Raw genomic sequence first — 24,978 nt, 5'->3', positions numbered from 1 at the left:
GTATATATTTATTATTGCATTGTTATACAATACCAAGGGATGGTTCAGTTGAGTGGTGCTCTCAGCGAACACAGGGGCCAATCTTTATCTTAAAAAATTAGGTTTCATGAGGGGCCCTCCTATGGCTTTTGAAGCAATGCGTCCCCCTAAGATCATCTTGATTTGTATATTTTTTTTCAACGTTGGTCCAGTCTTTCTCAGTCGTGCTGATTGAATATAACTAAGGAACAGAAGGGAACAAACCATGTTGTGTCATAAAAGTGATGACAAACGTTCAATTATATTCTGTCTTAAATATCTCTTCTGTTCCAGCTGTTGTATCAATTCAACAAGTTTTACGCTGCCACACAACATAAAGTGTGAGTTAGCAAGGGAAAGTTATAGTGGACAAAACGTTAAACCAACGCCTAACAAGATGCAGAGTGTTCAGACTATTTGTCTGTTCGGTGAAGAGACTTAGAAGAAATGATTGCGGCATTTAAATGCTGTACTGGAAATTTATATCCAGTAAACTGAATTGCCATGGAAACACTGAATTCCAACAGAGTCAGCCAAGACAAATTTGCTGTCAGGGAGAGAAAATGAATCTCCAGATTTGATTTGTTTGAGAGTTAATTGGAAATTTACTGGGCAGTGTCTTTGCGTTTAGGATTTCTTTCAAGGTTTGATGTTGTCAGAATAGCTCATCAATTCTGTGGCTATGATTTGTTATGCTGATTGCACAGAGTAACTATGGTGTATTACTTTCTGTCAAGTCTTGGCCAATGAGCCACAGATCTTGTCATTCAAGGGACCACGGATCGTACAAGGTAATTTCTTAATTTCAGAGCCAGCACTCTTTGCATCTTCAAACCAAGGCTCCTTAGCTTGAAGGTATTTCAGAGCCAGCACTCCTTTCATCTGTAAAACAAGACTCCTTAGCATAAACTTTGCTCCTTTCCCTGCTGATGCGCAGCTTGCTCGGATGGTTATATCTGATTGGTCGATTGTCACTATTCACAGCAATGTAGGGCTAGTCTGTTGTGTATAATTCAGTGAAAATGGTAAGATTAAGCCAACAAACTGGATAACAGCTTCCGAGAAGCTGCACATAAGCCCCTATTTCATGACATGACATTATTCATATTATGAATTTGACTCATGGAAAAACAATCCAGGTGTCTACTCCTCCCTGTGTAAGGAAGTCTATTTTACAGGCGTCATCGTCAGTTTTACTGAGACCCTGAGCATGTAAATTGACCTGGTTTGGTCATTGTTCTTTCTACGAGCCCTCTAATGCTGCTAATTTCTGTGTGCAGTCTGTGACAGGCAGAGCAAAGTCTTCTGTAAGTTCAGGGTAATGAAGCTGATATTTCCGTATCCCATGATTCTCTGTTTCAGACCAGTAGCAATATGCCATGGCTGCCACTTACAATGTTAAACAGCCGGTGCTGAGCATTCATAATTACTTCCAAGGTCGTTCCACTAAGGTGATAAAACACCCATTAGTGGTGAAATTGATTTTTGAATGCGATGATGTTGACATTGCGTTTCAAATTTCAACACCTTCACTGTGACTGATATAAAGATAAGTGCACTATGCACAAAAAAGTGTGGCGCAGTGTCTTAATTTGCATACCTTTCCTCAGTGTTGTATGTCACATTGTGGGAGCCTGAGCAAATCACACTCCCTTTCAATTGATTCACAGGTATTTTGTCACCTCAAATCATGTCAGTCTGTAAAAGTGGATGATCAAAGGCTGACTTTAATCCAGCAAAAGCATACAGTTGTACTAGATAGAAACCTGGCTACAGCTAGAATATGCCTCGGGGACAGGTATTCGGACTGTCAAATTTTTTATAAAAAATATTTTTTTTTGTGATTTACCACTTGTTTGGGCTCATTTTAAAGCTCTAGGAGTAAGGAAAATTTTCAACATCTTAGGTTTTCAAAATTTGAAAATTTTACATTTCCCCATAGAGTTAACACAAAGGTGATGGCCATTTTGAATTTCAAAAATTCGTAAATTTTCATAATTTATTTCTCTAGCCCCAAATTTTGCACAATGACCCTTTATTTTTATTCTTTATTGTAAGATAATGGTTGAAAGTTTCACTGAGGAAAGTTCTAGCAAACGTTTAAGTTTTCACTTTCGAGGCACATACTAAGTTAATTTTGTACGGCAGTATTATTTTAGCCTGCACATACACATCCTCTGTAATGTGAGTACCTCTGGTCATCAGAACTCTTTCATTAAAATAACAGACCTTGTGTAAAGTAGAGTGACAATCCATGTAAGCATACAAAGGCTATCTTTAAGTTTTGACTGCTGTGTGATTCCATAAAGACTATCCTGAAAACAGTACATCAAAGGATTTTAGGGAATTTTATCATATTCTTAATATTTTCTTTCCGGTTTCAAAAAAATGCTTTTGCACTCGGATCTGTTTAACTTCACTTCATCACATTGGTCAAAACACAACTATCGGTATTCCAAAATATATCAAAATTATCTTATATATATACCCCATTTTTCATAAAAAAACACTTTTTGCTATTAGAATTTGTCATTGCTATCAAAGGTAATAGAAATCACAGTAGCAGATTAACGCCGGGCTTGTTATGCCTTCAAGGTATGTGAAACGTCAACCTTTAATTTCTGAAGCCTGAGGCGTCACTTTTCTACTCTGTCACTGCATTACCACACCAGGTTAACCAGCAACTTAATTGAATCAATGCGTCCAATCAAGTCTTACTGTGGACGTGGGGCATGTCCATGCTAATAGTAATCCCCCCAAAAAATGCAAGACTCCCACCCAAGTCTGTAGCAGAATTTGGAACTAGGTCTTCTTGAACTCATTGGTTCACTGCTCTGCGATGTAATGGAGAAGAGGCTGTTTCCGTGGTAACATGCATTAATGACTCCTTTATATGCATACATGTATAATGAATCTGCTGTTGAATACCTGCCCATATTATACAACTTCAATAACCAGGGGGTGCCTGTACTAGGTATAAACCAAGCTTTCAATTCCACCACAGCAGTATCTGTGACCATTTCTTGGGAATGATTGGTGGTAGCACCCCTTCCATAACATAACACTGAAGATTGCGATGCCTTAATTTGAATTCAGCTTCCGTGAAATTATTTCTTGACTGCATAACAATGTCAGGGGATGCATGTAATGAAAAATCCTCAACAGACCCTCCCCCTCTGTAGGAAATTAACCTACGATGTGCAGAGGTACATAAATTGCATTCACGGAATTGGCTCGCCTTGATGTAACTCTGAGCATCCAACCAATTTTCTCAAATTGCTCCAGTCTGATTTTCTGTCTGATTTTCTGGTCTCTTCTGCAGAGATTTTGATGCAGGATTCTAAGTGGGAAGATAGTTAAGATGGCAAAATCCATGTGAAGATTGCGAACAATTGTCTTTTATTTGCCTTGGAAATTACTTGCTTTATATCCGCATGACATTGTCTCCATAATCTTAAAGGTTTGCTTCTCAGAGCAGTTCCTTAAAATGTCTGCCTAGGAGATGCATCAGTCGATAAGATAGATGTCTAGACAGGCCTTTCATGTCTCTACGGCAACCAGAAACACAAGTGATTAGGGCCCTGGTAAGCCTGCCTTTAGCCGTAATTGCCACCATCCAATCAACTTTCAACGACCTCATTCACAGGTCAAAGATGTTTTAAAAACCCTGGCTTTTTGTGTGTCCAATAATATTGCCTTATGCTTCCTACAGAGTTAGGTTAATCTTGTCTGATTTGTGCCTGCTGGGATGGCACGTCTTCCATTAGATCCGAGATGCTTTCAATCGTCAGAATAGGATTCTTCAAAATGTCTTGATGACTGCGTGGCCCGGGAAAAATGACCCCAGGTATTGGAAAATACATAGAGCGGATTTAGCTGGTTGGCTGTCAACAGCTTTAAGTAGGATTTAAAATGCATTCACGGTAAAGCCCTGTTTCCAATATCTAATTTGGACGTGAGTGACTCATACTTTCCTTCATTGATTTCCAGTGTCTCTGAATATTCCATTCGGAAGACATCCCACACGGACGACATAGCCGGGAGGTCTTGGAGGTCCAACTGCCAAAAGCAGGATTTTTCAAGTACATTTATTTTGCATTTCCTTGCCCTGTAAAAAACACTGTTTGAGCTTCTTTTCTAACAAATGAATATACAGATAAATGAGAATGAATGCGTTAAGGTAACTCACCAAATATACAAATTTATACACACACCCTTATAAGTTATATACGCTATGAATACACATCTGTATGAATGTAATGTGTATACACACACACTGACACACATGATGTACACACATCGCATAGCAGATGTAAATACTTACACACATAAATGTTCATGCATACACTGTCCTTATATGTGACATGTCTTCTGTGTATGCGTGAACATAATTATATTTGTGAGTATTTACACCTGCTATGCAATGTGTTTGTTTGTATGCATGTGTGTGTGTGTATATGTCTATGTATGTCTATGTATGTGTGTGTATTTACACACACACTGCATAGCAGGTGTAAATACTCACAGATATAAATATGATCATACACATACTATTTGTGTCATGTGATACCTCTTTTCTGTGTATACATGCATAATTAAGCCGTTCTAGTTATTATATCAGGAGCCACGGATCATGGAAACTGACTCCATGCTTTACAGAATTTACACCACCATGTCTTTACAGAGATATTCTGCTCGGTATGCTACACAGTATACTGAAGAATTCTGTCAAATTTTAGATTCCAAGTGTTGACAAGGTAGTGCATCATGGCGGCCTGTTCTCTGACATTTCAAACAAACCCCCTGTGTAATTCAATAGCTGATTTGTGATGCTAGCCAACAAATCTCTAATTTGTTAATATTTACTTGTTAACAATTTACTAATATTTGATGTCAGGCTTTCCTTGTGGGAAACAGCAATCTCATTTGACAGAACTGATTCTGTTGAATGATTGGTTCATTGGATATTTAGGATTGGAGCAACACAGATAAGTGACAGGCATGGGTAGCATACACTTCCTTGACATTTTACAGTTGGAGAGCTCGGAACTTAAAAGCGGAAATAGATTGAATTGACCAGGGCAATAAATCTTACCCAGGTCGTAAATATTATAATTGAAGGCAGTTGACCCACAGCGCACATTATTTTGAGATCCACAGGAGTTCCCGGTTTGCTGAGAGCTTCAGAAATTTGCTCCAGTTGTCAATTGTCTTATCAGTTCGGAGTGAGCTACAGAAAGAGTGTGATTTGACTGTTTGCTTACACCACAAAGGACTAGTCACTTCACCATAGTTTCCTCTTTCAAGATGAGAGAATCCTCTGTTGAAAAATTGGCAACGGGAGTGTACAAGAAAAACACCTGTAAGCTTGTCAACATTTTAGTGTTCCCAAAATACAGCTGAATATGCCGCAAACAGTGACGTCAAACCAATGAAGACCATGTTGAAGTTGTATGTGTTGCCCATGGTAGTGTATTTTCCATGACAACCAGCAAAATCTGCAAAACATGCCTACACATGAAACCACTGAAACGCTGTGATTTCTACAACAACTTGCATCTTTGAGAGTAATAGACTTGTAAACCTGTCCATTTGTAAATTGTACTACTATAGTGAATTATATCGATGCAAGTTATAAACCCCAAACTCTTTTTCCTTTATTTGGATTCAGGAATCGCTCCAACAGCAGAAACAACATCAAAGTTTAATGTGCCCATTTCCCAAGGCCGTGTAGTTTATCGCCCGGTTCAATTGTGACCTTGTACATTTCACAATGGTAATCATCCAAATTGAAAGTCAGTGTGTGACTAATCACCTTCAACTAATCCTTTGACTGATATTGATGTGAATGTTAAAACTCTACATACTTCACTGCTAGTATCAGTTGAAAGTCCCCAAACCACCGTATGATTGGTTGATGCAGGAATTGACTTAGCCAATCAGGGCTTTTGTTTTAAAGGAACGAGGATATAATTTTGAGAAGAAATCTCTCTGGACTCGTGGTACTGTTGTTGGCTGTTTTTATTGCAGTTGCCAGATTGTGAAATAGAGCGTGATTAACCCGGTTGTGCTCTTCCATTGCTGTCTAAAAAGTCCGGACATTGATTAAATGTAGCAAAAGAAATCGGCCTTGGGGCATTTGTCTTAGTGTGTTACATCACAGGAATGAATTCTTTTAAACCAAAGTAGAATCTGATTAAATATTTCACTTGATGTACTAAAAAGAAATGAATGCATTTCCAAATTGTGCAATTGTAGAAAAAAGTTCATTGTATGTTTATATGAAACTGACATATAAAAACATGCACGTCTTGTTTATGTCATGCCTGATTATCGTAATGTCGAATTCCTATCTTGATATGAAGCAATGAAAAGAAAATCTCTTGCAGTGGATTTTAGTTTGGTTCAACCCTTTCTCTGCAATGGTTGGGTCAAATACCATAGTTTTCACAAGCAAAGTGGATCTCTATACTTGAAAATAGAGGTGGGTACTGAAGGGGACTGTGTGGGTGCTGCTCGCTAAATATACCAAGCGTTATATTTTGGGGGACTTTATGTCCTAACGTTGACAATCCTTGGTTCATTTCTCAAAATTTAATTATCGATTTCTTTATAGTTGGCCTTTGTTTGGTGTAATTTGTCAAAAGAAAGAGTTTTCTTGATACATAAATGTATCTATAAGTGTGCTATGTGTTTGCAGTTTTTGTTTGACATGATATATTCTTACTGTCTTTCATGACCTGAGTTACAGAACTTTGTGTGCATATCAGATCTTAGCATTGTATCAAATATAGGACTTTTAACACATTTTTGTAAGTGATATCAAAAATGAATCGTTTTTTGCACCTTTAGCCAGGTAAACTTACAGTAACAAGGTTCATTAATGATTAACCAGCCATTTAATAAAAAGTTATGAGCATGCCCAAATAAGGAAGTCTCATTACCATAATGGGAACTACTGCTCCCATATATGGTAGTGACTGGTTTATGTTCAACTCACGAGTGACTTAGCTGTAGATGTGTCATTTCCTGTTCATGTGACAAATAATCAGAAATTCATGACATGGTTTTCTTTCATCTGGGATAGAGATTTCTTGATCTATTGTGTCACACTCACGCCAAGGTTATTGTTTCCGGGCGCTCGCTTAAATGCTCATTAATTTTCCTCAGGGGCAAAGCAGGAGGAATTGTTTCTAATAGTACTTGCACTCAAAAAAAATATTGAATCCTGTAAAAGACAGATCTATAGAATTCTTTTAGAACTTGAAATCTAGGCAAATTTTAGGTTAACACAAATGGTTAGAAATTTGTAAAGGTCTAATTTGAAGAGTTGTGTCTTCTTCGTAATCCAGAAAAAAATTATCAGTGTTCTCCTGGGCTTTTTTTTTTATGAAATGCTAATAAATTGAAAGAAATAATACACACAAGTCCACAAATGAGCAAACTGTGACACACAAAAGAACAAGGAAGAAAAACAAAAATTAAACCGAGAATACATGTATGTACAAGTCTAGTAGTTCACATTGTAATGGGTGATAAAGAGTCGGCCCCATTTTGCTTTTAAATTTCTTGTCAATGGGAAGTTTTTTGTTCTAGCAAGCTTACTTCTTCAAAGTGATTCATGGGATGATTTTGCATCAGTATTGTATATCAGATGGCATGGAGGTGATATCTTGCATTTTAAAAGAGATGCTTAAGAATGCCTTTTTCTGGTTTTCCTGAATCCCAACAACTCTCCGTGTCCATGTATGGTGACAGTTTTTTTAATCGTTGTTTTTTCCGTTATTGTAGAAAGGTTGTGCATATACAGTAGTACACATTTTGATGGGCAAAATCCTGGACATTGCAATTTCTGTATCCATGGTAACCATCCATGGCAACCAAGATGAGCAAGAGCAGGATCACGGTGTACGTGTGCAGACTTACAAAATTAAGATGAGAAAAAAAACTTGAAGACGATTTTTTAAATTCTGATTCCATATGTATAAACAACAGATTTTACTGATAGCGTTTGCCAATATTTTATTGTGTGCACCTATTAAAATTCTGTAAAGGATGGATTCCTGTCTGTTTTCCATAACTTTTATGTGATATTGCTCTCAGAAATATGAAACCTGGAACAAAAGATGAAAGTTAGAAAATCTCCCAGTGATAGACTTACATGATTAGCATTGTCAAATTTGATAAATCACATCAGAAAATAAAGATACAAACATCCTGAAATACAAATCCTCATATGAAAAATATCGTGACGTACTAATCTTTTCATATTTCCATTTCCTGAATGTGTGAAATATGAATTGCCAGCGATAGGATCAAATCAGTGTGAGGCTGTCACATCTGTTCTATAGATAGAAACATTGACCATCCAGTGTCACAGATCTCGGACTCTGGAAATGAAATAACAAGGAAATCGCCCGGATTTTTAATTGGAAATGGTTGGGTGTAGAATTCCAGCCATCTTAGGTTTCATCAAGATCCATTTTGACATCCAGGGTTTTATGTTTTCATAATAATGTGTTTTCTTTCTCTCGTTTCTATTTGAAATACATTGTGTTTCTGCTTCGGAGTCTCAAATTTCCAGTGAGGCTAGTTTCAATATATTTCCTTGTGTTGCTTGTTATGCAGTACCACACGCATGACTCCTATTTCAATTTAGATTGCAAAATGTACTGATTTCAAACAAGCAAGGCACCTGTCCTTGGCTTTCAGAGATTCTACAAATTTTGTGATACCTTCCTGATCAAAGTATGTACTTAAATCTTTTGCCATGATGGTTTGGCCCAAATCCATTGTTATTAATGGTGAATGTGGACCTGTTTACAAGGAAGTAGAGGTGAACAGGGTAAAATATGAAATTTTTTGTACATCACAGATAATACCTGTGCATCTACATACTCTCATAGTTGCATTGTGAACAGACTGTATATACCTGGTATATACAAATACACAGACAAACAGGAAAATACAGTGATTATAGAGAAGCAGGGACCCAGGCACTTGCCCTAAGACATGTCTCCTGAAAGATGCTGGCAGCCAGACAGATTGAGTAATATTTGACTTACGGTCTCCCAAACAGACGGAGTGATATCACAGAGACATGAATCCAGACAGATAGAGCAATATCCGAAAGACAGACACCCAGACAGATCATGCAGATGGAGTGACATAACGGACAAGCAAACATGAAGAAATGAACAGAAATGTTGAAATACTGAATTGACACTTGTGAATAGAATTATTACTAGTTCTGCAATGCTAACAATATCATCGCTTATGCAGAAAGAGGCAATGTTTAAGAAGTGAGAGCTTTGAAAATTTCAAAGAGAGTTTGTTGGAGGCGATGTTCCTTTCAGTGAATATTTCTATTCCATTATTCTTCCACTAATCCAATATTGGTGTTGTGTATGGCAAATGGTTAATCAATTACTGTATTTAGTAACTGGATTTCACCTCATTACAAACATTTTAACTACACGTGTAATCTGGAACGCAGCGACAGACTGTCGCCCGAGGTTAAAAAGATTTACAATACTTTAGAGAATGAATTTTTCCTTTTGAAATGTCTCCAATTCAACAAAATTATGTCATAAATCATGAAAAAATGTCCTGGTTGACCTTTGGGACTGCAGCATAGAAAACGGCATTGTTAACGTCTGAAGTTTCATATTTCAGTTCACAGGGACTCGGGCAGATATCTGACAGATTGTACTTCCTAAATTTCGGATCAGCACAATGATGTAAGTGTTGCGGCTGTTAGGAAGGCAGTACACACATATTGCATTTCATTTGCCGTGCCAAGTCACTCAAGGAAACTGAGCCAACAACGTTCCTTTTCCAGCGCAGTGTTCAATTTGAAATGTGATCCACTCCATAAATGTCACTTCAATCTCGCCCCTATAATTTTTTATCTCATGTTTTCTCATATTAATATCATCTGACACTTTTCATTTTTAAAACACACTGACAAGAAAAATGTTGGTTTTGAATCATCTTACAAAATACAGCGAAAGTACAAGCAGTGGTTGAGCAGCAGTATCTCTTTAATCTTTGCTTTCTTAATGTGGTACATAGATAGAGAACCAGAAATGTATGTCATTATGTCTAGGAAATTTTAGTCTCATTAGAAATGAAACAGTGACCTTCTCAAGGTCAACACACTTTTGTTAATGTATGAATGGCATTGCATGCTGGGAGCCAATCACCTGTATGCAATATTCACTTCGGCAATCTGTGTGTGCGTAATGGTCTGTCTGGTTGGCATGGCAACCAGTCTGTCAAGTGTCTCAAAAAGATGAGCTTCTTACCATTTTGTGTTGGTAATATATTCCCAGGCTGAATAATATAACAGGGAATATAACAGGGAATGAAAATTTCCATGCGATGGAAAGATGCCAATCTTGATGTTTTCCTCTGATGGTTTTGCTCTGTGTCAGATATGGCACCACACCCTTCAGGGTACAGAGGACAAGCAAAAAAAACCCCCGAAAATATGCATAACATGGCTCTTCTTGTGATTGAAGTCAGCAGTAGGCTGTGTAATATTGAATTTCAAAGATCTTCATGAATCTGCACTCTTGTCAGGATGAATTTCTGTGCACAGAATTTAATTATGTTAAAATAATTCTTTTAATTTTTAACAGTAAAGCTTTCTTTGAATGTCACAGTTGTCTGCAATGGAGAATGGCAAGTCACAGTCAGAAATTTATTCATGATACTTGCAGCCCAGTCTTCTGTGCATACCACCACATCATTATCAGGCGTGCCATCATGTTACCTTGTTCTGAGAGCTAGGTCTGCAAGAATATTCAAAGATTTAAGGTTGGTGAGAATATGTTAAAAGATTTATAAGTGAGGTGCATTGTGGGTAGGATGGGCATTTCTTTAGGTGTGCCACACTACAATGTAAAATCTCCCGAGCTGTTTTCCGACGGCACAGATCAAGTTATGGCTATTGTGTTCTTGGTTGTCAATCATCTTGCTCCTCAAATACATGTATGTGAGCAAATTTTTAACGCGTTGCAGACAATATGTGCGGAAGTTAAATGATATCAAACATAAGAATTTCACTTACAGACTGTGTGCATTCACTTTGCATATGTAATGATAAATTTTAAACAAATTCAGATACGCCACAGCAACAGGGAGATGGCTGGTTTATTTTTCAAATGTGCTGTACGGTATGTTTCCAACACTGCCAGAAGAACGCTGCGGTCAACTCATCAAACTTGACTAGTAATTCAGTTGAAATCTCAGTTTGAATGCCCTCGTCTTGTGAGGCCAGATTTGGTTATATGAACTTTAACACAATGTTCCCTTCTTCAAACGTATGCGCTGTGAACCTTTAACCGATGCAGAACCCATATTGCATGAAAAATGGGTTATTTATGTCAGCAGTCAAATATGAAACAAATTGTTTTCTGAGAGAGTTGATCACGTAGGATTGTACTTCCACAGAAATCCAGGCTAATCATCTGACCTTGAATCCATCAGTTCCAAGATTTATGATTTCAAATCCTGTCAGAGTTTATACAGGGGATCTTAGGAATTTAGCATGACCGTTTTGTGTCTGTACAGTAAAACATGTCAAGGAAATTTTCTCATGCCAAGACACGTTCAGCATTATTTTTTTCTAGGTTCATCTCTGCCAAAATAGTTGTCACAGTCGTAGACTTCCTTGAACCGTGTCTTTATTAAGAAATTGATGCAATTTGATAAGTGAATGTTTGAGTGTGATTGGTAGGTTATTCAGAAAAATGAGGAAATGATGAAATTAAGACAGACAATGAAGGACACCAAAGGACTACCACCGGTTGTCGTATTCTGATATTATTACGTTATTTTCTCTCTCCGCCCTGGAAATGGTGACATGACACTTAACGCTAATTTGATCAGAGATTTCATCATCTTTTGTGAGAAGTGTGTCATTCGCTGAAACCTCCGTGACCAATCTGATTCAAATCAGATTTAGAAATGTGCATTGTCATTAGCTGATGGTTATCTTCCGCCTTTTATTGTTTGCTAGCCTGGAAGGAGGAACAACCCAAGACTGTCACAAGGAGCCTAGCAGGACAGAAAACAAATATGCTGAAATCTGATTTTCGTTACATTTACTGGCATATCCTTTTAGACAAAAATGTGTCGTTATCATGGTAACATGTCACGGGAAAAAAAGTTAATTTTACATGTTGTCATGGCAACATTCAATCAGACAGCTTTTACAATGCATATGCTGTAAATGTTTGGATCGAAAGCAATCATATTTTAAGCTTTTGAAAGAAAATATAAACAGGGAACAATGTCAACTGATAAACCACCTGTGGTAATGCCCTGTTATGGCCTCACTATTGTTTTCATATGTGATAAAACCCCACGCTTTCTACAGAATATTCCCAAGGGACTTCATCAAATTTAACATGGACTTTCAGCTTTCAACTGAATGTGAATAATGTTCTTTAATGTGCTGCGTCACTTCAAGAAGTGTCTTTTGTGAAGGTGAACTTATGCGTTTGAACACAATTGAGATCTGGGTTTTCTTCAGATAAAATCTGATGGATTCTTGTTTACAGAATCAAGACCATAGTTTTATACTGCTGCACAACATCAGTTGATTTGATGAGACATTGATTCACCTCACATTTATCAGGAGGGCTTCACTTCTCAAGACATGCCATCCATCACGTAATGTGGCTTCAAGCTACTCTCAAATTCTAGTCACTGTGTTTCTTACGCAATATGAGGTCAGACGAGCCACGGGGTCATGCGTTATTCAGCTTTTGGGGCAATTTGTGCAGTTTGCTGGAATAAAGTATGATTACGATGGGTAATTGAGTTTCAAAGGTCAACCGTCACTAGTCTGTGCGGAATTGTGTCCACATTGTAAAAAACAAAAATGTTGAATAATCAGCCTGCAAAAGGTGCGTTTTATGAACACAGAGGGCGCTGTTGTGAATATAACATCAACAAGGTGGAGTAATCAGTTAAACATTCAATTGAACTTTACCCTCTGACACCTGTTGAACTCTACAAACCTTTGTGAAAGTCATTGAAATGGCTGCATCACGCTACATTGCTCAAGCTGTTAGTCATTCCTGTGAGTCGTGTGAATGGTTTTTCCCTCGTAAGAAGTCTGAAATCACTCAACATACTGTACAACAACACATTGAAGGAAATTTCAAAATATTGAAACCTTTGAGCAATCAGTCAAACAGGCACAGCAATAGGCAGTGGACATCTTTTATTCAATTGCGAACTCAAATCAATATACTGGTATAAAGTTCTAGCATAGATATCTCTACTGTCTGTGGTTCAATTAATGATAACCAACAATAAGACTTTAAACACTTAATACTAACAGATTCTAAGTGTGCTCACCCAAAACTGTCGGTAAGTATGATGCATACAAGCAACCAAAATAGCCATGTGACATATGATGCTGATCATGTATTCATTGTTTTTTCGATAGCTGGGTGATGGAGGGAGGGTTTGCGTATTTCTCTGCCTGTTTGACTGATTCCTATTATACTCACATGGATCAGTCAACATAGGCAGAGCCCTATGCAATATTGAGAGATTTAAAGCATACCAAATTCAATATCAGATGTTTATTGCATAGGGCTTTGTCTGTGTTAACTGATGTGTGTTTGTATGACTCTAAAAATTATAGTGCTCACATGATTGTCACTGTCGATATGCTACGTGACATTAGAAGTGTATAGGAATGTATGTGTGAACATCAGCAACAATGGACAACAGACCAGCGGTTTTTATTTTATGACACGGACAGCAAGACATGCAGGAATGCGTGTAACCAGAGTGGAAACCCATATCTCATTATATGTCAGTGCATTTATGAAAACAAACATCTGCAGTATGAGACTCCACTGCGAAACCAAAAACACACAGTCACAATACGCATGACTCAGCATGAGAACATGACCCCGGGAAAAAAAAAAATCAAAATATAAAGATATGATCCATGTCTTGAAATGCATATCTCAGAGTAAATGACTTCATGAAACCCAACCTGTGTATATAAAGCTGTCAAAACTAACGTTGGTGTTGTATAAGTTACGTTATTCACTTCAAAAACATGAGATGAATATACTGTTCAAAGTAGCCAAGCTCTGAGGTCTAATGTGGAATTTTTGATTTATTTACCACTTTTTATTCATACTGCTTGTAAGGATTGCGTCGGTACTTTATTTCCTTTGAAATATATCTGATGAAATCAACCACCTGTCCTGATCCATTTCAGTACAGCCATGTTTTCTGCATAGTGAAAGTGGAGACTGTAATCTCTTTAATCTGGCTGAGTTCATGAAAACTATGCATGTTGATTTCACTATGCTGTCGGAACGCTTCCCTCTCAACTGTCAACGTTTCACGTTACAGCAACTGGTGTTCAAGCATGGGTGTATCAACAAACGCTGTTTTGCACTGTTTCCTTTCAACAGAGTTCAATTTTTGCCATTGTAAACAAAAATGAGGTCGTTAAAATGTTATGGCATATCATCTGATGGGTAAAGGATATTTTGATTTGAGACAATGCCCTGTGAATGAAAACAAATCAAAATTTTAATAACTGTGGCTCTAGTATTTGATGTTTCAAAAACTTGATGTCTCATATTTGATGTCTTGGCTATCAATAAACACTTTTCATTCAATTCTGTTTTGTTCAATACACACTTTCCTATTTCTTATTTGTAGACAGGTTCCTCACAGAAAACCGAAAGTTCTTGAAACGACTGTTTTTTTTATGTTCCAATGTCTTTGATGGCAGATTAAATGCATGTAAGCAATCCACAGACTTTATTGACAGTCCCTTCTGCATTTGGAATATGTACAGATTAATGTAATAGCCATTACAACTGTGACTGATGTACGCTGTGTATACGGTATCAATGTCCAGTGCTGTAGGCAGAACATCACTGCACAGTGGATTACCTTCATACTGCCCTCAACCTAAGTACTGAAGGTTCAAAGGTCACTTTGGCCATTGCATTCTCTTGCTCTAAAATTTTTCAGCCACCTTAGCAAAATTAAATTCAGGTATTGTCTGAGTGTTTGCAGACAGTTTTAATGATTCACTTTGTAATGTTTCACTTTTTAAGTTTTAATGTTTTTTTGTTCCATTTCATAGACATTTCTTGAACAGACCAAGACACAGTTTAATAAGAATTACAAAGGCATGTCACTGAGTAAAATCACTACAACAGTTGGATTGAACAGTAAGTTGTATCTCCCCAAACCATTTTTCAATTTCAATATCAGACATGTTTTGTCTGAGGCTGATTCATAGAGTGACAGTCGGGCTTCGTTGCCAGAGGGGCAACATGTCAAAAGTCATTTTCAAATTTCAACATGAAGATAGACAAATGAATGTCAATGACTGAACACAATTTCCACTTCGCAAAACTATCGAGAATGAGTCAGTTACCCTTTATGTTATCAACAGTTCAGACGATAAGATTTAATAAAATTTAAAATTTAATAACTCTCAGACATTTCAAACCAATCTGCTATGCAAGTTAACTGTAATAATTTATTTTGATTTCTTTGTTGTATATTCAAACTTTATAAACTCATTGCGAAATCATAACAACTCAATAATGTGTCCAACAAACACAAAGCAACATTATATATATATATATATATTATATATATATATATATATATATATATATATATATATATATATATATATATATATATATATATATATATATATATATACAGGGTTTTCTCTCGACTGCGCGATTGCGCAAATTGCGCATTTCGAGTCATTGTCTGCCCTGAAAAAGTCACTGACTGCGCGAAAATCGCGCACAGAACACAGCAAGCAAAGGCGTCCACATATATTGATATATGAGGATGACCAAAGCACATAGTACAGCGAACTGTGTGAATGAATGATGGAAGTTGGGAAAATTCGAGCTTTAGCATTGTGTAGGCACGTGTATAGCAATGCAACACTATCGTTCCTTGATCGGCGCATGGGGATCGTTGCATATAATTTCATGGATTAAAACCCCCAAATTCGGACCGAATCGTATCCAAGAGGAACATGTATGTCAAATCCTGAGTCGGGGAAACTTGTAGGTGACAATTAGACAGAAGATAGACAGCAGCCGAGCACATCAAAAGCTGACAAACGTCATCATGTCGATGTTTATGCATATGTGCTGCATACGACAAATACGACACAACTGAACTGGGTGACGATCGTAATGATATCAAGAAGCGCTTCATAAGAAGGCAAAATTCACATCAAAGTGAGTGCCCCCTAAAATGTCAAGTCTGCCCCCTAATTTTGATGAATGGGGCAGAAAGTGCCCCTTTTAATGAACATGCAGAGAAAACACTGTATATATGTATATATATTGTATATATATATATATTTTTTTAATTTATGACACAATTACATTTTTTGTGATTGATTTAAATTCAACATATATATATATATATATATATATATATATATATATATATATATATATATATATTTTATGGATTTTATGGATATATATTATATTGCAAATGTAAAATGTTATTCATGTTATCTTTGTCATATCTTATTCTGTGTATCACAAAAAACACAGCAACAATTTTGTAATCATTGTCCTCTAACATGGCAATATCTTATCTCAACAGTTGGTAAAATTGACATTGGATCAGTTCGACTGATGTTTTGGGATCTTGGGGGACAGGAGGAACTACAGTCCCTGTGGGACAAGGTGAGTTATGTGCAGTGCCCCGCTGTGTTCATTGAGAATGCACTGAGAGATTTGAAGCAAAGGTATTGAACAATCCCTGAAGGATTGTTAGCAAGGCAATCCTGATGAGTTTCAGGCATTGTTTTATAGATGGTGTGATCCTTTTGGAAGGTAAGTATCGTGACGTGCATCAACAGGGCTGATTTCTTATGACATCAGCGTTCCACTATTAGTACACAAAACGACATATTTGTCCGAAAATTTGAAGAGACTTTCAGCAACTACAGGTACAGAAAATGATGAGTTTTGGTTTTTTTTTACCATTGATATTGTGATGGAATCTATAAAAATCACATGTACATGTTAAAAGATGTAGCCACTGGTTGCAGCAATAAACACAAACACAAAATATTCTGTGAATCTCTGTCGGCAGCAGTCCAATGTTATGTGTATGTTGCTAAATTTATAATGGTGCCATTACAGATGACAAGCAGTCATAACCTAAATTAGGTATTGCAGTTGGCTTCCATATGAGGGCCATATTTCAGTATTAACAGATTAAGTAGGAAATATAGCCAGCTTGGTAGTGGGTCTTCTTATTGGTATGAGAGCAGGTGTTTGTCTGCAGGTTGTGATGGCAGAGGTCTCTTGATAATCTGGTACATATATTTAACCTTGAGCTGTACTTTACCCTTGATAGAAAATTATGTAAAATAATCTGGAATGTTAATGAAGGGGGCGTGGGAGGGGGGGGGACGCATTTCAATCCATCATTCTTTATAAAACTGGGGGTGTAATACTCATATGACATCAAACTGTACAGATGTCTAAAGTCAGTGTGAATTTAAGAATTTTTTGAAACGTGTGAGTCAACCCTATTCCAGTACCTATTCTGTATCATGTGTAAAATGATTTTGACTCCGTAGTGGCATCAAATTAGTCTAAAAAAGGACATGAAGTCAAATCCAATGATTCAAATCACATGTCCAAGGATGTCTGCCCACATGCTGCAGTGATGAACACAGGTTTACACAACAAGGAAAATTATCACAATGTCTGTCAAGAGTAGCCAATTTCTTATGCACAATACTATTAGTATAATCACGATATCAACAAAGGTACAATCAAAGCTGCAAACATAACCGGTGCTGTTTAGTACTCTTCCAATACACAGTCCATGTGATATTACAAAACAGCACAACGGAAGTGGAAAATATTATAAAAGGAAGTAACTGTTGGTGAATAATTGCAATGTTGTACACATCTTGTATCTGCATGGCAGTTTAGTAAAGAAATGCAAAACAGATACTTATCTATTTCAAGCAATTTTCCCATTTGATTTTGTGTGCTGATATCAATTTCAGTAATATTATTTAATATTATCTCTCTCTCTCTCTCTCTCTCTCTCTCTCTCTCTCTCTCTCTCTCTCTCTCTCTCTCTCTCTCTCCCCCCCTTGTAGTATTATGCTGAGTCACATGGAGTTATTTATGTAGTGGACTCTACTGATGAAGAAAGACTGGAAGATTCATGGAAGGCATTCGGTAAGTCCCTCGGAGACAGAGATTGCCAAATGTCAGCACAAAGGTCATTCTCTCATCAAACAAACGTTTAGTTGTTCCACCAAAACTGCAATGTGCACAAATACCCCACATGCAATATTCTACAATTCTATATTCTTGACTGGAACCCAGTGAATCTGTCTACAAAGAAGTTGCTGTTTGTCATTGAGCTACAAAAGTACATGAAGAAGAAAAACTCAAGATGGATCTGCATTTATACATTATTTAGATTTTTTAGATTCATTACTTTTTCTGATCTGTCAGTTTCAATCAACGTCCTTAATCACATTACTATGATGATATTCATGCTTTATAAATAAATTATTATCATTGTTATTTTTGCTATTATTATAACTCCCCATCTGAAGCGTCCATGCAGTTAAATTTTTTTCATTTCTGATAAGACACTTTAAATAAAATTCTTTGTTTGCCGTCCATGTGCTGGTAGGTTTTCAGAGAAAATCAGGAAAACAAAGACAATGTTAACAGTATTACAAATAAAAATATTTTTTTCCAAAAGAAACCAAATAAAAATTAGCTAATGTTAACCCTTTGAGCACCAAAGTAAAATTTTGTCGTCTTTATCATATGAAAACCAGTCAATATTTTCTTAATTTTTGCGAAAATTTTTATTAAAATCTTTAGCCAATGAAAATGTGATGTCCATTTGGTCTTAAATTATGAAGCAAAATTACATGAAAATTTATAAAATTGGTAAAATGTTGCAGCAAAACTTTTGCCCAAAAAAATTAAAACGCTCAAAGGGTTAATACACTTGTGTTTTTGTCTGTGTTTGTTTTTCTCTGGCTGGCTGGTAGGTTTTCAAAAATCCAAGGATGGCAAACAAAGAATTTTCTTGAAATGGCCTAATCTAAAAAGACAAAATATATTGACATTATTCTTAGAGAAGGTATCTCATTTTCCATCGACAGATGAAATGATTGAGAGTGAAGCACTGGAGGGAGTTCCTGTCATAGTACTTGCAAACAAACAAGATGTTCAGGTGAGAATCCTCCAGCATAGAATTTGCATATGCAAATGATTTGAATGTAAATTTGCATATGACTGTGACATTTTGCTGGATTGAGGACTTTCATTTTCGGATAAAATTCATCATGTTGATGTTGTAAGAAAACTGTGAAGGAAATAATTGTGACGAACCTTTAATGAACTCCACAGTTGAAACCAGGTTGATGATTATAGTACAGTTTCATGAAAATAGAATCTTTGCGCGTTACAGTGTTCGTGAAATAAATTATGTCAGGCAACAAAGATAACATCATAGTATTTTTAGTCAAAACGAAAGCAGTATAATTTTGCACATCTGTCTGGTTTGTTTTGTGTGAATTCATTCAATGCAAGACTTGCACACCATATTTTGTTATATTTCTCCCTGCCAGGGTTGCCTGAATGTTGATCAAATCAAAAGCCTCTTCAATCAAAGCGCGGCAAAGATTGGACGACGAGACTGCAAAATGCAAGGAGTATCAGCCTTGACAGGGTGAGATAATGAAAGACTTGTTGACATTTCTCATTTATGAATAATTCATGTCACAAGATAGATGTGACAGACGAGGCAGAATATAGAATTGTGTAAAATGCATTGTCATATTTGACGCTGATCCAAAGATTCATGAGAAGCTATGGTCATTTTATAGATATTTTCTCATCAAACGTAATATTTTGCATGATTTATGAATAAAATAATAAAAGAATTTATCGCTACCCACAAATCACAGCAATACATCAAGATTTATCATTGTATTTTTGTGTATGAAGAAGCTTTCTCGTTTCTTCACATGACAAGATGACCTTGCTAAGAATAGGCGAGGTTACATCTCAGTGAAATGTGTGGCCTATCCTGTGGCGCCCTCTAGTGGCGTAAATGATATGTTTGAGCTTTGGGTGTCTGATTCCTGCTCATTTTGGATGATAGAATCTTCTGTGGTTGTATAAGGTTGAATGAACTATGACCATACATTTTTTTTTTCTGTATATGTGGCAGGGATGGTGTTAATGAAAGCATTGACTGGATTGTACAGTGTGTGGAACGCAATTCACCATGGAGGCCACCCAGACTCAAAGATGATTCCTCATAGCCCAAGGTAACAGCGTAACATTGCATCTTACCCGATGACATCAACCATGGTAAACATGCCAAGCTTTGTAACAATTGGAAGCAAGATTTAGAACGTCCAGAAATTGTCACTCTGAACACAGTCCTAGTACAGTTTTTTTGATCGAACATTCATTTTCAGTATTGCTGTTGTAATTTTGGCCTAAAAGTCAAGCAAGAGGAATGATTTTGATATTTTCTTTGGTCAGTAAAAATTACCAAGCAGCTGAAACAAAGGAAAATGAAGTATTTTAATCAACACCACTGACACTATCTGTGAAAATTCGGCCAAAAAATATATGCGAAATGTGTACACTCTCCATTTTAGGAATATTTCAGCCCGTAGGTTTGTAAGTTATGAGATTATGTTCAGACAAAAGCATATCACACTAACATTTAGCCAGCTATTTGCGAGCAGGTAAAGTTTTGATGCATATCACTGATTGGATGGTGTCTTTTTATTACTTTTGAGTAATGAAGTATTGTCCTGTACCAGCAAGGGTGCTCAAGGAATAGCAATCAAATGAATATTGCAAAGTTTGGTCGCTAGTGTCATTTCTACACTTCTCACGTTTTTCTGCGTATTTTTTGCATATGTAAAGACATTTAAATTATTGTAGCTCAGCATTGTGTGGTTGGTATATCATGTATTTGAAGTGTTTCTTCAGTCAGAATGCAAAGGAAATTTGCATGGAAAAGCTGATGTCAAAAAAATGCTGCGGTGTATTTTATTAATTTATATAACAGGGATTCTACTTAGACTGAACATGGAAGGCTATGGGTGACAGATATTCCGTTTATTCAAATTTCCCATCATGTGATGAATTCATGTACATCACCATATCCAAATAATGAACGTAGTGATCTATTGCAACCTTCACATGGCCAGCTTTTGTTTGTTTGTTGTTCCCAATTTTAGGAGTCTTAAAATCCTAATAGGGTCAAGGTATTGTACAGATTTTAAGTAGTCACAAATCGAGTTTGATTCCCATGTGAGGTCAGTAGCTCAGAGTTTCCCACCTTGATTAGTGCATGAAAAATTTTCTGTCAAAATTTCTATTAATCCTTGTCGTATGTGTAATATTTTTTGCCATATTTGGTTTATTTGTAGAATCGCATATGATATTGCTTACGCCATGAATTTTCACAACAGAAAATGAGAGAAAAAATTCAACTTTTCTGCATAATGGAAATAAATTCATCGCATGCTAACTTTCTGTGGAACCGGGAACTTTTTTTGTTGACTTATTTTTATTCTGTATGGTACATTGAATGTACAGTATTTATAAAGTCTTTTTGGCCTAGTGTTTGATGTCTTTGAACTTTGAACATTTTTGTACATTTCTGTGCAATATTTCAAAGATTATGATATTTTGACAAGATTGTACCGTCACATTAGTCAACATTATATTGGGAAATAAAGGATATAGAAAAATTTTTGAACTTTAGTGAAGTTTTTGTATCCTTTTTAGCTCCCATTTGCCATACATATATGGCAATTGGGAGGTTATACGGTTGAAAAAAGTCTGTATGTGAGATGTCTGTATGTATGTATGTATGTATGTATGAATGAATGTATGTATGTATGTATGCATGTATGTATGAATGTATGTATGTATGTATGTATGTATATATGTATGTATGGATGTCTGTCCGTCCAACGCAAAAACTCCCGTAGCACTGCATGTATTAAGCTGATTTTTGGTCTAGTGATGCCTTGTATGGTCTAGATGTGCCGTTTTTAAAATGAAGTTTTTAGTCTCATGGATATGCAAATGAGGTAGAAAAAAGGCAAAAATGGTCAAAAATCAATAACTCAGGAACTACTCATCTGATCATAGTCATATTTGATATTTAGGTACCTTAGACCCCACTCATTTAAACATATATAGTTGATGTCAATATTTGATGCTTTCTTTTAATGAATTTTTTTTCTGCCATTTTAGTAAAAAATCTCTTTCCCTTAAACCAATGGTCCGATCGTTTTAAAATTTTGTGTGCAGGTGCCCTGTGATAACCCAAAATAGAATTCATCAAAAGTTTAGCAAAATTTGTATATTTCTATTTTTGGGAAATTTTTGCCATTTTTGGTTTAAAAAATCTTTGAAACTGTGTATGCCATTAGTTTCTAATTGGGTGTGCAGGTTCCTAGGAGTGACCTGAAGGTGACTCTATGAATTCAAGGTGAAATTTGCAAAATTTTGGTACTTTCTGCCATGCTTTCAAATTTGGTACACAGGTGAAATATAGTAGGTTATTCATTCAAAGTCAAGTACTGCCTGTGTGAGTGAGCAGATTATGATTTTGCTGTTCCAGGCTGAGGTGTTATTTATAGGAATGATGCAATGTTAGACGGTAATTGATGTTTTAACTGAATTTGACTTACATTGTATGTAACTCATGTACTGTAAAAACCCTATCAATTTGACCAGAAAAAAAATAATATGATTTTAAATAATCGAATCAAATTAGGAAACCAACAAAGCCAAAATAATTTTAAAGTAGAATTATTAGAAAGTGCAACCGTTTTGACAGTTCATAGACGATGCTTACCATCTTGGTAAGCAAACACAAAACATATAAAGGCAACTTTCCTTAATCCCAACTTTGACATATTCAATACAGTTATGTATTGTTCTCTGTATTTAATCTAAAAGAAATCACTCAAAAAAGTTTGTCATGATAGGTTGGTCAAATAAATAGGGATAGAGAAAGTTCTAATTTCCATTTGTGGTCAACTGGATAAGGATAAAATAAAATTACATTTTGAGTAAAAAGCAGGGTGGTCAAATTAAAAGAGTGGTCAAAGTGATAGGGCTTTTATGGTAAAGCTGGACTATAAGATTCCTTATGTGCTATTTATAGCAATTATGCAATCTGTGTAAACTGTGCAATGAAAGTGTTACATGATTCTTTATAATATTTTGATGACCTTGAACTTCTTAAGTTGCAAACATTTGTCTCTTCAGTGTACTTTCTCTGAGTACCTACAGTCTCAACTCATTCAACAGGACTTACTTAGTGGTTTTTGAAAAAAATAGCAATGGTGATTTGAGAGTGTTTGGTTAATAGGATTAAAATGCTGATAAAGATAACCAGCTGAAGATTCTTTATAACCTGACAGACATGCTGTTTTACTTATGACATAATCTTGATTAGCAAGGCATGCTACTTTAATTAGAATGTAATTAACTCTTGTTGATATTATTATAAGCAGTAATATCAAGTTCAACAAGCTGATATTTATAGGTTGGTCGGCTGTTTTAAGTTAAAAGCTGTAAAAATAAATGTATGTATGCATATATGCATGTATGCTTGTCTGTCTGTCTTTCTGTCTGTCTGTCTGTCTGTATGTATGTAATGTAATGTATATATGTATGTACATGTATGTCCATCCCACAGTCGCTCGAGAGCTATTCAGCTCTGGGACTATTCGCCCCATAGACGAGTGTATATAAGCGAGAAACAACCCAAGTCTGGAAACAGAATGGCTATAAAAACCACGCCATGTCACATTGCGTGTCCGATTTCACTGTGAAAATTAGCAAGTTCGTCTATCATGTAACCGTCGATCGTTCCCTAGCATTCTCAAAATTCATACCTGGTACTTAATTTGCTTCAAAAACGCTCGTTTCGTGTGATTTTCGGCTGAATTCGACGGACACATCGCCAAAACATAAGCGTGAGCAACATTCCGGTCACCTCTTGGGCACCTCCATTTACTGACGTTGGCGCCGCTACCCATGAGGGGTGACTGGAATGTTGCTCACGCTTATGTTTTGGCGAGATGTCTCTCGACCCCAGCCGAAAATCACATGAAAATGAGCATTTTGTAAGCAGATAAAGTATCAGTATGAATATTTGTGTGATTTTCGGCCGAGTTCAGAAGACACCTGGTCAAAACTTAAGGCGTGAACAACCTTCCAGTCACCCCTCATGGGTACGCGGCGCTACGTCAGTAAAGTGGAGGTGCCCAACGTCCACTGTGAGGTGACCGGAATGTTGCTCACGCTTATGTTTTGGCGATGTGTCCGTCGAATTCGGCCGAAAATCACACAAAACGAGCGTTTTTGAAGCAAATTAAGTACCAGGTATGAATTTTGAGAATGCTAGGGAACGATCGACGGTTACATGATAGATGAACTTGCTAATTTTCACAGTGAAATCGGACACGGAATGTGACATGGCGTGGTTTTTATAGCCATTCTGTTTCCAGACTTGGGTTGTTTCTCGCTTATATACACTCGTCTATGGGGCGAATAGTCCCAGAGCTGAATAGCTCTCGAGCGACTGTGGTCCATCCACAGCAAAATCTTGAAAACAGCTGCACGTGTCAAGCTGATTTTTGGTCTAGTCGTGCTGTATATGATGTAGATATGCTGTTGTTAAAATGAACATGTCAGCATCGTAAAAATTTGAATGAGGGACGAAAAATGTGAAAATCGTCAAAAATCAGGAACTGCCCATCAGACCATTGTCATACTTGGTTACTAAGTACCTTTGGCCACACAGGTTTAATCCAATTGATGTGATGCAGATATTGGCTATTTTCTATTTTTAAACAGGAAC

At 36.5% G+C, this 24,978-nt stretch overlaps 1 protein-coding gene across 4 annotated transcripts in view; it reads left to right on the top strand.

Moving 5' to 3' along the window:
- Positions 1–21,857, top strand: part of LOC139133240 (ADP-ribosylation factor-related protein 1-like) — a 72,483-nt gene extending 50,626 nt beyond the window's left edge. For all 4 annotated transcript variants that reach the window (XM_070699741.1, XM_070699739.1, XM_070699738.1 and 1 more), the window contains 6 exons: positions 15,161–15,248; positions 16,672–16,754; positions 18,194–18,275; positions 19,226–19,296; positions 19,694–19,794; positions 20,299–21,857. In XM_070699741.1, the coding sequence (XP_070555842.1) occupies positions 15,209–15,248; positions 16,672–16,754; positions 18,194–18,275; positions 19,226–19,296; positions 19,694–19,794; positions 20,299–20,392 (471 nt within the window). In that variant the 5' untranslated portion in view covers positions 15,161–15,208 and the 3' untranslated portion in view covers positions 20,393–21,857. The remainder of the gene's footprint in view (positions 1–15,160; positions 15,249–16,671; positions 16,755–18,193; positions 18,276–19,225; positions 19,297–19,693; positions 19,795–20,298) is intronic.
- The last annotated feature ends 3,121 nt before the right edge of the window (positions 21,858–24,978 follow it).

This window comes from Ptychodera flava, chromosome 5, assembly GCF_041260155.1.
Source record: "Ptychodera flava strain L36383 chromosome 5, AS_Pfla_20210202, whole genome shotgun sequence".
In the NCBI taxonomy this organism is placed as follows: Eukaryota; Metazoa; Hemichordata; class Enteropneusta; family Ptychoderidae; genus Ptychodera; species Ptychodera flava.
The sequence above is the reverse complement of the archived record's forward strand: the minus strand, read 5'-3'. Positions and strand labels throughout refer to the sequence as shown.